The sequence below is a fragment of the Mauremys reevesii genome, linkage group 11 (assembly GCF_016161935.1).
Source record: "Mauremys reevesii isolate NIE-2019 linkage group 11, ASM1616193v1, whole genome shotgun sequence".
In the NCBI taxonomy this organism is placed as follows: Eukaryota; Metazoa; Chordata; order Testudines; family Geoemydidae; genus Mauremys; species Mauremys reevesii.
Genome location: NC_052633.1, coordinates 34320581 through 34336448, shown reverse-complemented (window position 1 = coordinate 34336448; position 15868 = coordinate 34320581). Strand labels below are relative to the sequence as shown.

Sequence of the window (15868 nt, the reverse complement as noted above, 5' to 3'; positions counted from 1 at the left end):
TTTCCACAGGAAATGAAAGCAGGTCTGAGTCAGAAACACAAGGTATGGGCAGGTTACCCTGAGGAACGTAAAGGGTGGCTTTACTTTCACTGCTGAAAGCTCGTTGATTTTCTTTCATTTTGTCGAACAGAAAACTAAGTTCTTCTTCCTCTTCTGTGTAATCCTTTAATAGTTCAACTTCATCGGTGGTGAATGGTTCAGCCTCAATCCTCTCTTTAATCTTCACTTTGAGCATGCCTGATGTTGTGGCAGTTCCGTATTCATTAAATATCACGCAGGTGATGGATCCTTCATGCTGAGGGAGAACAGACTGGAAAGTCAAGGTAGACCGGCTCCCTGTTGTGTGAATGGCATAGTCCTGGTTACGTGATATGGGTTTGTCATTGTTATACCAAGTGACAATAGGTTGCGGACGGCCAAAGAAATGACAGCCAAATATGCAACTCTCTCCTTCCTTTGCTTCCTGAGATTCAATTTCATGAACAAACAAAGGGGGGCCAGATTCCAGAAGCTTTAGAATAGGGCTCTCTGACCTGGCAGGCTTTTCCTTTATTTCACAGACTTCTACCAATGCAGACTCTCTGATTTCTGCTGAGTCTTCCAGTACTAACATTGCATTTTCTTCATTCTTTTCTGTTTGGATGCTTTCAAAAGTATCAACTGGCTCATTGATGTTTATTGTGATTGTCTCGGACATCACATTCTCCAGTTTTGTAGTTTCGCTTAATCCATCACAGAGAAGCACATAGATTATAGATTCAGGGCTTTTCTTCTTGGCTGTCATTGCTTGGAACTCCTCCAGATGTTCTTTTGGCTTGGTATCTATTCTTGAGTCCTGTGGCTCCTTGTGTGTATAACTATAGTCGATGGAGGTAACTTGGGCAATTGGCTCTGGTTGCTCTAATGGTGGGTCTCTCCGAAACTGCTCTCTCGTTGGTTCTTTCAGTGTTATTAGTGATTTTGTTTGGAATGTTTCTGCCTTAATGCTTCCTTCAGGAAAGTCCCGAGGACTCTGGGAGGGTTTGGAAAGCCCCAGTATTCGTTCCATTCTCAGGTGAAAGTCCTCCGGCATCTTAACAGACTGTGGTTTAGGATGGTGCACGGCACCCTCCTCACCGCTTGGCATTTTGGGTGAAGAGGTGCATGTATGGATTGGTTTTATTGTCTGGAAGTCAGAGCGTATCACCTCACTCTCAATGGCCCAATGGACTGGAGGGGTCCCTCGGTCTTTACCATCTCTAAAGTCTGTGGTTCGCACTGATTCAAGGCATGACTCTGTCTCGGTTTCTCTCTCTGACAGGCGCAGTTTCTTCTTTTCCAGCATGGTTCTTTTGGCCTCCCGCAGTCGTTGCAACTTACTTTTTATTTCCTCATCAAGCAGAGCATCACTTCCATGATCCCTGTGCCTTGCAGTGCGTTTGCTACCTACCTGTTCTTTATTGTACACCAACTCCTGTCCCCTTAACACGGAGAGTTTTGGAAAGCTTATGGTTCGCACCATCCCCTTTGCAGGAAGCAAGTCGCTTAACATCTTTTCAGTCTCTTGCCTTTTATCAAAAGGAGAGCCAATGCACCGCAGGTAAACCTTCAGCCTACCCTCTTTCCTCTTCTGAACCAGACATTCAATACTCTCATGGGTTTGTTTGGACTTTCTCAGGAAATCTAAATATTTTGCATTTTGCTCCTCTCTCTGTGCAACTAGCAGCGAAGCGGTTGACTCAGCTGAACCCTCACTGTTAATGGCAAACACTTTGTAGCTCCCAGAATCCCTCTCCCGAACATCTCTAACCTCTAGGCTGGAGCTGTGAATATGCATATCACTCTCCATCTTTATTATTCTACGCAGATCTTTAGGGATAGGCCTATTATTATGAAACCATGTAATTGCGGGGGTTGGACAGGCAACGAGTTTACATTGGAAAACTGCGGGATCCCCCTCTAAAACAGATCTAAACTTCAGCTTTTGAGTGAAAGAAGGTTTAAAAGTCTCAGACCAAGAACTTATAGACGAGGTTCTACTTGCACATCTCTGCACAGACACAATTCCATGGTCTAAGTAGTCTTCAGAATTGGAGAAAGCGTCTCGCATCTCGCTTCGCTTTTCAGGACATCCAGGCTCTTCTCTGAAGAACAGTTCTGTAAGAGAACAACATTACATTACAGCATACTCTGTTGCTTCTCTCTTACATTTGAAAAATGAAAAGAAATGAAATGGCAAGATATTAAATTAAATTGGGGGCATGCTACAGATTTCATCACAAATCCAGAAAAAAATTCACTCACCATATTTGTTCGAATAAACGCAATGGCTTGCTCTGTTTTAAAGATTCTGACACGAAAATCGTTCGTTGTCTGTTCTTTCTTCAAACTGTGGACATTTCTTCTTGAACAAGCAAAAATGAATTTCAAAATAACATGTTCCTAGGGGTGTATGGTTTTGCTGCCCGAAAAGCTTTGTGTCTTTTGTTGGCAAAGAAGAAAATCTTACCTGACTTGCAGACAGTAGAATAAACGCCCTTTCTGATCCCTTTGATTATGGTAAAATGTTCAAACAATTGAGAAAAAATATTTTGAAAGATATATAAAAATGTAGCTGTAAGTAATTAGCTAAAATGAAATGAGAAGGCGTTTATTCGAACTAATACAGCCACTAATTTCACAACGTTATGCAAAAAAAGCAAGCAACATGGACCACATATGCTATCTGCAAGCCAGTGTAAGAAATGTATAGTGACGAATTAATGTATGTGCATGAAGTGTGAGGATACAATGGGAAAGTGTAGCTTTCACATGTCCTAAGTAACATTCATTTTCTATTATACTCTATCCTTTGAATGATTTTAGGTTGCTTACTTGTTTAAAAATCATTTCATTAAGATTTTTATACCTTCGTTTTGATTTAAACCATCCCATGCACTAACAAGAGAGTTTAACAAATAAAAGCTTAAGCAGTAAACAGCTGCATAGCATGAAGTAGAAGTTAAAAGTACAGCTGCATAATTATAAATGTAAAGTTTTAAACTGATTTTAAAACTTAATCTTTTAATGTGGGTAACCCTTAGCATATTAAAACAAAAACATGCAGCATATTCAAATATGCTCCAAAGTGTATTTTACTTTTCCTGTCATACGCTGTATGTAAGCAAATAAAAGTTTCTAACGATTTACTAATTTTTTTACGCTAAATCAGTGCTTCAGCGTGACATCCATTTGTGACTGTACCTTTCACTTCCATTTCAATCTGTTTTTCTATCTTCTCTTGAAGAACCTTTTCTGGAGCTAGAATAAAATAGAGATTATTGTGATCAATTAACGCACCAATTAATGAGCTGTGAGGTTGAAACTATGAATATCTGTTGCAATGATACAAAAAATCCACACACACATACATGAGTACATGCCAAAACAACTCAAACACCTGATAAATTTGACAGAACAGTGATCAGATGCTTCAAAACATATTTGTACTGTATACTTGTCTACAACTTTTTATGATTTTTGCCTGTAATTTACCATGCCTTTAACATGCCTTAAACACCAGGAGGCAAACATTCAACAATCCACAGATAAGTCATATTTTTCTTTCTTTACTGTTTCCCATGGGCTGAATGTATTTGAATGCAATGATGGTATGCAAGAGGAATTTATGTTTGGAAAGAACATGCAGTTGCCAACCTGTCACTCTCAGATGAGTGCTGCACTCGGCTTGTCCTGCAGAGTTAACTATTCTGCACTTGTATATACCCCTCTGATTCTGAACAACTTTCAGTAATTTTAAACTGCACAGTGGCCCATCGTGTTTTAAGGAACATAATGCAGACTCCTCAACTATTAGCTGATTGTACAGCCAAATCACACAAGGAGTAGGCACACCCTTTATTACACAAAAGAGTGACACATCATCTCCTTCTTTTACAATAGTTTCTGGGAGCAGAGTTTCAAGAAATACTGGTACTTTGGCACCAGTTTCTATGATCTCTTCGCATGGTACAACATCAGGGTAGTAGTCTCCGTTCCTTTGTTTTTCAGTTCCTTGTGATCTTTGAGCTGAAGTGATTAACATGCTTGATGTTTCCTTTGAAGACTCTTCCTTAACTTCGGAGGTTGTTTGAATCTGAGACTCTTTGACTGTTTTAGTGCTTTTAGTATCTGAGTCAAGCGTAATTTTTGTTACTGCTTTGGCGTGTGCTTCTTTAGCTAGGTAAGAATAAAGTTAGGAAAAGCATTAGATTAGATGGTTGGCAGGAATAAAACACCCTTATACTTAGAGAAATAAAAATAAAGGGGTTAGTATGGAAAAGAAATGTTCAGCATGTTAGTGCTCAAACTAAAAATAAACTATGAAATATATGAGTTAAGACACATTTAAGGGCTCTATTCATGCTAGGCTAAAGGAAGGTCCCAATTAAGTCAGTAGGATGTCTACCATTGACTTAAGAGGGACTACGACTAATGACTAATACAAGCAAGCACATCTTTAATTTTAACTAGGGCTGTCAAACTAATAAAATAATCACAATTAATCGCAAGATTAAAAAGTAGTTGCGATTAATCACAGTTTTAATTGCACTGCTAAACAATAGAATACCCATTTAAATTTATTGTAAATATTTTGGATGTTTTTCTACATTTTCAAATATATTGATTTAAATTGCAACACAGAATACAAAGAGTACAGTGCTCACTTTATATTATGTTTGATTATAAATATTTGCCCTGTAAAAAGATAATCTACAAATCTAAGCATGAAAGGGCATATGAATGTTTAGCATATCTGGTACAAATACCTTGCAACACCATCTATAAACGTTGCCATGAAAACACCTATTTTCACTTTCAGGTGACATTGTAAATAAGAAGTGGGCAGCATTATCTCCCATAAATGTTAACCTTCTGTCTTAGCAATTGGCTAAGATGTAGGACTGAGTGGACTTGTAGACTCTAAAGTTTTACATTGTTTTGTTTTTGAGCTCGGTTATATGAAAAAAATAATTCTACATTTGTAAGTTGCACTTTCACGATAAAGAGATTGCACTACACTACTTGTATGAGGTGAATTGAAAAATACTATTAATTTTGTTTCTTTTTCACAGTGCAAATATTGGTAATAAAATAATCATATAAAGTGAACACTGTACACTTTGTATTCTGTGTTGTAACTGAAATCAATATATTTGAAAATGTAGAAAAAACAAAAATATTTATAATAAGTTTAAATTGGTATTCTATTATTTAACAGTGCAATTGAAACTGCGATTAATCGTGCCTTTTTTAATCTAGTTAATTTATTTTTGCATTAATTGCTTGTGATTGACAGCCCTAATTTAAATCAAAGGTATTTCCTTTGAATATTGAAGGTAACTGCAGAAGATCATGTAGAGACAACACTTTATGTAGATTGACAGAAAAGAAAGGACTTAACTGGTGTGTAAGAGCCAGATAAATGGTGCATGGCAAATGACTTAATGGAAGAGCATGACACAGTTTTATTCTCATGTTCATGCTGCAGTTGCTCCTGCAGCATCTGAGTTCATAAAAGCAGCTATCACATTCTCTAAGGTGAGCAGTGCCAACATTATCTAAGGGGAACAGTGCCAAAGGAACAAGAGGCCCATTTTGGGTCTACAGGAGTCAAGGAAATCAATGTCTATACTCCAAAGATGTTATTACATGTGCAGAAACTGCTGATATTTTAATGCACCGGAGTAAAGGCAAGGGGGAAAGGAATCCTACAAATAAAACCCCACAGGTGTGGAGGAAGACTGTGTAGGTCATTAATATAGTCTTGGGAAAGAGAGGCTCCTAAATCCAGTAGACAAGCGAGGATTTTATAGCACTGAACACAATTAATAGACACGTTCAGGAGTAAAAAACAGACCTGTATTTAGGGTGTTTGAAGAAAACATGCAAATAAGCTGCTTAAAATATTAATCCTTGCAAATATGTAGCACCTTCTGTGCCACTCAAGATGTGCAAGCTGGAATGGCCTAGAGTCTGGGTTAATTTGCTCATCTAACGTTCCCCCCTTTCCTTTATTTAAAAAGGAATTTCTCTCTCAAATTCCAACTTCAGAAATCTGCATAAGTTGCAAAATTAAATTGGTTCCTTCTGTCCTGTTCTTCATTTTGTTCCAGGTGGACACTTCCCACCAAGTCAATGTCTCATTGCATATCAGTGGCTTAAACTGATAAATTGATGAGTAGAAATTCCATTTGGCTACAACTTGCTGGGAACAGCCATGATGCACTTCTCAAGCAAGTTGTAAAACTCTCTGCCTGGTGCTGCAAAAGACATTTACGAATAGAGTCCTAAATGTGAAAAAGAACATAAAATATAGCTTTCTAAATTAAATACTAGTGTTAGGAAATGTGAGTGAGCTATATGCAGAGATGATTAGGTTGAAATGAGGTAAGTCATAATGTTAAAAATCAAATATCCACCTTCTACTGTTAGTACAGCAGCTGTTGTTGTCTCTCCATGATCATTATGCACAGTACATCTGTACAGTCCTTGATCTAACAGTTGGACATTTATAATTGTGAGTAATAGGACAGTTCCATTTTGTGATAGCTTCATTCGTTCGGACTCTTTTATCCTTTCACCTTCATGGGTCCACAGAACCTCTAAAAAGTGTTCGCTTTCTAAAGCACAAATGAACTGCGCGGTATCGCCACATTTCACAGTTTGGTCATGGAGTTTCAGGAGAATATTTAGGGAAGCCTCTCTCATTTCCTGGACAGCAGCAGCGCATCCTTTCATTATACTTTGCGATGTTTGTGAAAGGACTGTTGAGTGGAAGGTTTCTGTTTCTTTCACTGATGTAGCTTTCATGGTTAAACTTTCTGATAGGGTTTCCAAAACCTGCACACCCAGTTGGTACGATGGTTCTTGTACTGTTTTAATTTCTTTTTTATAAGTCTGGGTCTCCTTCTTTGCAAAAGGGGAAGCAACATGAACTTCTGATATTGCCTGTGACTGGACAGACTCTTTTACATCTTTCCCAGAACTTTGCCTATCTATGGCTTGCACTGTGTAATCAAGTAACAAAAAATAACAATATTAACAACTAATGTACTTTAATGGGCCAACTTAAGAACAAAATAAAATGGTATGGATAATGAAAATGAAAGATATCTTCATGGGAAAACTCAGCATGCCAGATGCATTATGCTCTTGACACAAAAGAAAATTCATTCACGTAGATGAATGGAAAATAACTTGTATTCATGCATCTGATGTTCGTCTCTTCTTTTCACTGAAGCTGTCCATTCCAATATCAAATAATCTGTTAAGATACTCTTTAAGGATGTATTTTCTGTTAGCTTTTACAGCCCAGTGTAGAGCATATGAGACAATGGTGTGACTATCACCAGCTCTCTGGTTTAAAGTGTGTACTTGCGTAGTTTAGTAAAAGGTCTATATTTTCTATATATAGGACACAGTTTTGTGAGATTTTAAATTATATGACATTTTAAAGTTGAGGAAATGACAGTGGTTTATTGGTTACAGCTAATACTACCAACATTAGTGAACTAGCTGCTAACTAAAAGGTGTGAAAAGAGGAAAGGAGGTAATTAGTAACAGTGGTATACAACAAACTGAATCCCTTTGAACAAAAATGGGGCTTTACCTTCGGCAGTCACCGTAAGTGTAGCTGTGCAAGTTGCTTCTCCAGCACTATTTCCTGCTTTGCAAGAGTATTGGCCAGCGTGCTCTAAAAAAGCATCTACTATTATCAGCATAGCTGTGCCTGTAGACTCATCAAAATGGAAAACTATATCTTTTGATGGCAACATTGGCTGTTGGTTATGAAACCATTGGATTTCTGGTTTTGGCATGCCAGAGACCCTGGCTTGAAATCTGACTGATTCCCCGCTGCATACCCTGCAGCTTGAAATAGGCTGGATAAAGGTGGGCTTTTGGCCAACAGGCTCCTTCTTAAGTGAAACTGATGAAGAAACATGCCATTGGGACTTTGATGTAACTTCTTCAACCTTTTTAAATCCTGAAAAGAAGCATGCCAACTTTTAATTTCTTACCCTACGCTACAATCAAAGTTCTCTCTCTCGTAATTTTTTTTTCTTTTTGGCCTGGCATTTTTACAATATGAATCACTAATTCCATAGTTTATAAATTATATTACAAAAATAAAAATAAATATATTTCTGGTTAAATAACATTAAGAACCACAAGTTTAAAATAACAAACCCTCTAGACCATTTTCTGTTCTGAAATTTGTGATCAATATTTTCAGAATGCATAATAGTGCAAATTTATTTTCTCATTTGCACAAATCTGGTGCATGCCCTTGTTTAAGATTTTCTAATGTTTCTTACATGAAAACATTTTATCAATACCAAAACTCTTTAGAGATCTTTACAAGGCAAAGGCTTGTTAACGGAATAAAAAACTGTTTAATAGACTTAGGTTAGGGACAAGAATTCTACCTTATTTGAGGCATGCTGGATGCTGCTAATGAAAAGAATTGAAAGGTGAAGTGCATGGAATGTTGCAAAACTGTGAAACAAACTACACTGTGCATGACCTATGTCTTGGAGATGCAAGTGGATGTTGTGGACATTGTAAGATGATACTGATTAATTGAATTAAAAGACATGACATGACATGACAATGACTCACATATATTTATTAATGAATATTAGTATAGGCACACAACTGATTTTAAAACATTATTTCTTTTTCAATTGCACATTGTACCTTCCAACTTCAAGTTAGCAGTACTTGTCACTTGGCCTATAGAATTACTAGCAACAAAGGTATAAATTCCTTCATCTTCTGGATAGGCTTCTGAAATCTCCAGCTGGCAAGTGTCTTCAAAATGAGTCATTCTAAAGAAACGGGATGGCTTGATCTCCTTATCTTTGCAATACCAAGATATTTTCAGATCTGATCAAGTAAAATAAAAAAAGAAATGCAAGATTAAGATACAGTGTCTGTAGGTAAATGCTTTAAAAATACACAAAGTAGAAATCACTTATATCACAGCTTTTTGAAGTTGACTATATAATGTACAATAAGACTTGTTTAAAGACATGTAGCTTATTGGTTATTTTATATTTCCAGCTTGGTAGTATGTAGGAGGGAAAACTTATTTTGTTACTGCTACATTCAGTGATTAACTGGAAATCTGGCTCTCTCTTTCTCCTTCTGGATATCTTTGAAATAGCAGAGGCAGAGTAGGCTTTAAATGTTGCCAGTGAGCATGAAAAATGAAAGATCCCAGTGACTATATCTTGGCATCATATTTTAAGTAGAACTCTCCATTGAGAATTCATCTGTGAGGGTAGGTGAAGAAATATGGAAGAATCAGCTCAGATGCAGGAGCTCAGCTGATGGCTGTAGGAGCATGAGGGAGAGCAGAGGTGCTGTACGTGGGAGGAGGGTAGCATGGAGTTTGTGCCTGTGAGCCAGGCAAAGAGGTCTGGTGGCTGCTGGAAGTGACTGAGAAGGGGAGGAGTTGGATACTGGCATAGGAAAGGAGCAGAGGAAGTTGTAGGGAGTCGATTTCCCTTTCATTTCCAATCATGCTCCATTTTGCAGAATCCGATGCATGCTAAGACACATGAATATAGATGGCTCTTTAGGGCTGCATCCACAGTATCTCAGACAATTTCCCTGTATTTTGGTTTTTTTTAAAGTGCTGCAGCTATTAATTATTATTATTATTACTGGAGAACTGATTTTATTTTATATTTATCTTAAATCTCAAATTCTCATTTAAAACTGATCATCTAGTAGGCTACAAAATGACTGAGCTGATCCAAACAATTCAAACAAATGACAATAGTCATCTGTTCTCTGAGGAGGGGAGTGCATGGCTTATTTTTCTATCTGAGTTCTGAGAAACCTCCAGTTTTTCATATCCCTAACCCTCTAGACCTTAGGGCCAGATCTTCAGCTGGTGGTAATCATTGTAGCTGAGGATCTGTTTTAGTTGTACTGGCCTGTGTGAAGCTTTTTAATGCCAGTCCTTAACTGACAAGAAAGGTCACCGTTGAGTCCAGTGAGATACCTTCTTGTCTCATGCATGAAGCCTGTTGTTCTTCCCAGATCTTATAGACCTTGCCAGCTTGGGGAAGAAGAGGCCAGCACCAGTCATCAAATCTGGCAGTGAACTACATCACTAACCACACTGATCTGGCATATACAAAGTATTTTAATTGTTTTTACTGCTGTCATTGTAATAAAGAAACGTTTGCAGGAAACAGTACTGTAGCGTACACAATTTGAAAATATATTTTCAATGCTAGTATATTAGTTAAGCTAATATAAAATATTTTCATGCTGTATTTGAGAAATATCCAAATTCATTCATGTACAATACAAAAAGAACAGGAACTGCAAGGACAACGCCCCATGTGCTGTGCTGCAAATGTACCTCTCAGTCATCAACATGCACATAAAGATACACACACAATTGTGGCGTGCTTTGCATAGCTGTAATTAAGATGTCAGTTCCAGTATAAACTCCCATGTGTATTTTCTGAGTCTTACCACAATTTTTATCATGGAAGCAGATTTGTTTTCTAATCTTTTTCCAACTCAAGAATTGCACTTTTAAGTGACAGGAATGCAAAAAGAGTAGATGCTACTCATTTCATGCACATTTTTATAACTAAAAAATGATTTAAATCTGGGCTTTGGTCCAGGGGTTCTCAACCTTTTTCTTTCTGAGCCCCCAACATGCTATAAAAACTCCACGGCCCACTAGTGCTACAATAACTGGTTTTCTGCATATCAAAGCCAGGGCCGGCATTTGGGGGTAGCAAGCAGGGCAGTTGTATGGGGGCCCATGCCACAGGGGTCCCTGCAAAGCTAAGTTGCTCAGGCTTTGGCTTCAGCCGCAGGTGGCAGGGCTGGGAGCCCCGTGCTTGACACCTACCCAATGGGGCTTCAGCTTTGTGCCCTGGGCCCCAGCAAGTCTAACACTTCCATGCTTGGAGGCTCCCCTGAAACCTGCTTATGGCCCCCCAAAAGGCCTTGGACCGCTGGTTGAGAACTCCTGCTATAATCTACTTTAAACTCTTTGGGACAGGGACTGAATCTTATACTGTTTTATGCTAGGCACTAGGTATCTCTACAGTAATATGTGAATGTTTTATTATTATTGTTATTAATAATAATAATAATAGTTTCCAAGACTGTGTGGAGTAATAATAATAATAATAATAGTACTGCAGTTTAATTTATCAAACTAGCTACTACGGTATCATGGGCAAAAATGTTAGTTATCAGATGGTATTTATTTAATTAAAACATGGTAAATTTATATAAGGAAAGTCTATTTTGAATAAGTGTAAATTAAAAACAAACAAACTCGGATGCTGGGATAAAACAAAAATGCTAATTTTCATATAATATTCTTAGTTTAATGTTTCCATGAATGGTACTGAAAATGGTACATCCTGGGGATATTAAGGGTTTCGGGGTGAAAGTCAGGGCAGATTTTTGACCTGTTTCTTTTTAAAAATGTCAGTAGGTGGCACCAGAAGCTTTGCTCATTGTTCATGCTCATTTATAGGACAATGCTTTCCTCAGCATTGCAGTTAGGGCTTTAAAGCTCTGCCATATCACTGCACTGACCGTTTTAAATGTCATGTAGCAGTCAGTACTCTGAAAAGCATTATAAATGTTCACATCTGATTAAAAATGTCAGAACTACTGAGCCCATGACCACCCATTAAAACACTGCTTAGCTTTAGGGGACTCTTAAATTTCATGTCTGTTGGCAGCTAGTTGCCAGTCAATTATACAGCCAACACTACTTCATAAATATATCTGATAGTTACACAATCCTCATAAAGGCTGATTTCAGCTCGTATGCTATTAGATTTACTTTGAGATAAGCTGAACAATTCTGATATAACAAAAATTGTATACGATTTCATTAAACTAACCTGTCCCTGTAACTCTGCACTGAAAACAAGCAGATTGTCCCTCAGAAGTAACAACATCTCGAAGTGGTGTTATAAGAGTAGGTGGATAAACTGGCACTTCTAGATCAGGAGAAACAACTTCTGGGACTAAAGGAAGAGACCAAAAGTTTAGACCGTATAGAAGAGCAGACATCACAAAATATTGACAATACCATTTCAAATACACTCTAAGGAATGTGGGAAACTTACCTTCCACTGAAAGTGAAGCTGAAGTAGTGGCAACTCCATAGTCATTCTTTGCTTCACATGTATAAACTGCTGCATCTTCAGGGAAAGTCTCAATCAACAATAGAGTGTATTCTTGTGCGTCATGAAGAAACTTGCATTTAAAGCCTGCAGATAGCTGCTGCTCATCTTTATACCAGGAAATTTTGGGCTGTGGTCTACCTGATATTATAGCACAAAAGCGGGCAGGTTTACCAGATTCCACGGTGGTGGGCTGAAGCTCCTGAATAATATGGGGTGGCTCTGGAGCTGCAGATTAAAAAAAAGGAGGATCTAAACATGTGTTGCTTATTGAAATTATTAAAAATTTAGTAAGATCTCTTACTCTGCCAAACAAAAATACTATTGTCAAGTGGTCAGAATCCACAGTCTTTATTCATGCAAAGTTCCCAGTGACTGAGGATCCAGTTTAGTATTTCTCACACAACAAAGTCTTCCCTTCACTTGATTGGGGGATTTTCTTGGTCAAGGGATACTGAACTGGGGCTGGAATAAAGACGACTCAAGAAAAAATGTTTTAAAACAAATAGCTGTTTTAGTGTATAAGATTTTTTGAAAGATGAAATTGTAAAAAAAAAACCCTCTCAAAACTGTTAGGTTGATCCCTCCAATACTAAATATTTGAGATATTAAAGTTAAGGGACTACTGCTTTATTTACTTTACTTGGAAGTAAGAGGATTGACTGGCTTAGGTAGATGCAGAGATAAAAAGTGCTATAATATTTTAATCAGTTATCCATTTCAATGGAAAGAGTGGACAGGAAGCAGTGACATAGCACAAGCAGCCCCAACTGTTCCGGGGTTCTCTCTCTGAAGTTATCCCAATTTTACAGTATTATAACACCAACAAGTTTTCACAGAGATACAGAAAACGGATAGGAAATGCAATGATGAGCAAAATGAATGTCCATGCATACTATTAGAGACACAATGTGGGTGAAGTAATATTTTTGTCTGTCTCACCAACAGAATTTGGTCCTACCGTCTCTCTCTAATATCTTGGGACCAAACATGGCTACAACAATATTGCAAACATACATACCATTAACATAAAGAATAATAGAGCTTCTGTTTCTTCCTGCAACAAAGGTGTATTCCCCAGCATCGCTGTATCTTGTTTCAGTGATGCTCATCTGGTGGATTCGTCTTTCCACAACATATCGATATCTTTCCTCAATCTGGAAATTGATCTCAATGCCATCCTTATACCAGCGAGCATCAACATCATCTTCATTGACTTCAAATTCAACTACAGCTCGTTGTCTTTCAATGACCTTTTATCAAATAGAATAAATATTACAAATAGCACCTGCTTTTACAGCTGCCCTCCTGCTTCACTAAACCTTACGGGGGAAAACTCAGGAGGCTCTGAATTCTGTCTCTGCATCAGGACACAAGATGTCCTACTGCTTAGTGCACCAACTCAAAGTAACTATATAGGCCTGAGAGCTGCAGATGTGCTCTCCTCCACCCACTTATTAATGTCCTATTTGGATCAATGAGAAGAAAGTTACCTGTCTGGTGAGAAGTATGTGTCTTTAGAATCCCTAAGGCCTACATCGTGGTGATGAGGGTGGCCCATCACAACATGGTGGGAGGCCCCGACTGCACAACTATTGCTGGTTTTTTTTGGGGGGGGGGAGGGAGTGATTATCTCAAATAGTTTAGGTACGCTCTTACCCCTGGCTCAATATAGCCCATTCATTAGTTATTGCTCCTTCAGTGGTAAAACAACAGAACTATCAAGAATGTATTCCCTTTGTATATACTGTACCTGAACATTTTTATGGACACTTCTGATACGAATATCACGACCTTCCACAACTAAGTTAGCACTGGACATGTTTCCTCCTGCTACTACAGTGTACTGTCCAGCATCAGACATCTTTGTGGAAGAAATGAGGAGGCGATGGACAAATCTCTCCCTCTGAACTTTCACTCTAAAGACAACAGAAAGACAATGAACAGAGCTATTTTTCTGAAAAAATATAAGGAATACTAGGGTCTTGTTCTGAAGAAAAAGATTACCTGTCACCAAGCTGGAGTTCCTGGCCATCCTTCATCCACTGCACTGAAATGTCAGGTTCTGAGATTTCACATTCAAAAATGGCTCGTTTCTTCTCTACAACCTTAATGTCTTTAATATGCTTCCTAAATTCAATGTGTCGAGCTAGGGAAATACCATGGATAAACGATGAGCGCTGTAAACATATATCAGGAGGGCCATTACATTCCTTAAATATACAGACTATGAAAACAAATACCTTCCACATATAAAGTGGCTGATGAAACAGCTTTCCCAGCAACAAAACTGTATTCTGCAGCATCACCAAAGTGGACATTCCTTATGGCAAGAGAATGTGTAAGCTTTTTAGTTCTTATCTGGCATCTGTCAGTTGATTTTATCTCCACCCCATTCTTTAACCACTTGTATGTGATGCCTTCATAGTTGACAGTTACTTCAAATGTTATTGTATCTTTCTCTTCAGCATTGATGTCTTTCAGCATGGATGTAATCAATATAGCTAAAAGAAAAGAAATAGCCATATGGTTTAAGAATGTGTCTTAACAGGAACCTGAATTGCTTTACAATCCTTTAATCAGGTTGTATTAAGACTAAGGTCCTTCCCTCATTGGTTTTGCAAAATATTATAAAATAAGCCATTAATTGAAAACTGGGCTTCTTGCATTTAGCACAAAAATTACCAAAAAGAGAGTGCCCTTTTCCAGCATTTTATTTGGAAGTTACTACTTTTTAATAAGTGTATTTGGTTTTTTTTATCACATATTGTTGTAAAATCAGTAAGGAAAAATATAAAACCAATGGAAAGCTCATAGTGACTTGAATAATCTTATTTTCTGGAACAAAAATAGTTTTAAACTCAAAACCCAAACAAATGCCAAAAACAAACCATATCACTCTGTAGTTGTATAGCGCCTTTCATTCAAGGACCTCAAAATAATTTAGAAAAGGGAATATTCCCATTTTATAGATGGTGAAAGTGAGGCACAGTGCAGCTAAATGACTTGTGCAATGTCAAAGAGACATTCTGTGTCAGAGTCAAGATTTGAGAATTGAATCTAGGAATAATATTTTCAAAAGTTTCTAAATGATTTAGGAACCTAAGTCCCAATTTCAAAATGTGATCTAGCCACTTAAAAGCCAAATCCTTAATAAAAGTCAAAGGGACTTTGAGCTCATAAGTGCCTAAATCTCTTTTGAAAATGGAATTTAGGCTCCTTAGGTACTTCTTTTGAGAATTTTACCCCACTGTCTCCTGATTCCCATATTCCCGCTCCAACCACTAGATGGGGTGTGTTTCAGTTTATATTGAACACAAAGAAGCTTTAATCATATATTAATATCATAACTATTTTGGTAATAGAAAACACTTTGGTTAATTTTTATTTTCACTTACGGTTCACTGTCAGAGTTGCACTGACTCTGTCATTCCCACAGACAAATGTATATTCTGCAGAATCTTCACTGCTTGTGTTAATGATATTGAGCTGATGGAGTTTCCCCTGAACCACTATTTTAAACTTTTGACTCATTTCAATTTCCACACCGTTTTTTAGCCATACAGCAGGTATATTGAAATGAGATACTTCACACTGAAAGGAGGCAGTTTTGGTCTCAGGAACCTCAATACTTTTCATGGTCTTTGTAATATGTACGGCTATGA

The 15868-nt window shown here is 37.6% G+C and overlaps 1 protein-coding gene across 1 annotated transcript in view; it reads right to left on the bottom strand.

Annotated features, from left to right (window-relative positions):
- Positions 1-15868, bottom strand: part of TTN (titin) — a 308399-nt gene that overhangs the window by 254791 nt on the left and 37740 nt on the right. The window contains exons 36-44 of the mRNA XM_039494704.1: positions 15602-15862; positions 14447-14707; positions 14211-14352; positions 13957-14122; positions 13225-13456; positions 12147-12431; positions 11919-12044; positions 8719-8907; positions 3223-3279 (exon numbers count right to left, since the gene is read on the bottom strand). Coding sequence (XP_039350638.1) covers positions 3223-3279; positions 8719-8907; positions 11919-12044; positions 12147-12431; positions 13225-13456; positions 13957-14122; positions 14211-14352; positions 14447-14707; positions 15602-15862 — 1719 coding nt within the window. The remainder of the gene's footprint in view (positions 1-3222; positions 3280-8718; positions 8908-11918; positions 12045-12146; positions 12432-13224; positions 13457-13956; positions 14123-14210; positions 14353-14446; positions 14708-15601; positions 15863-15868) is intronic.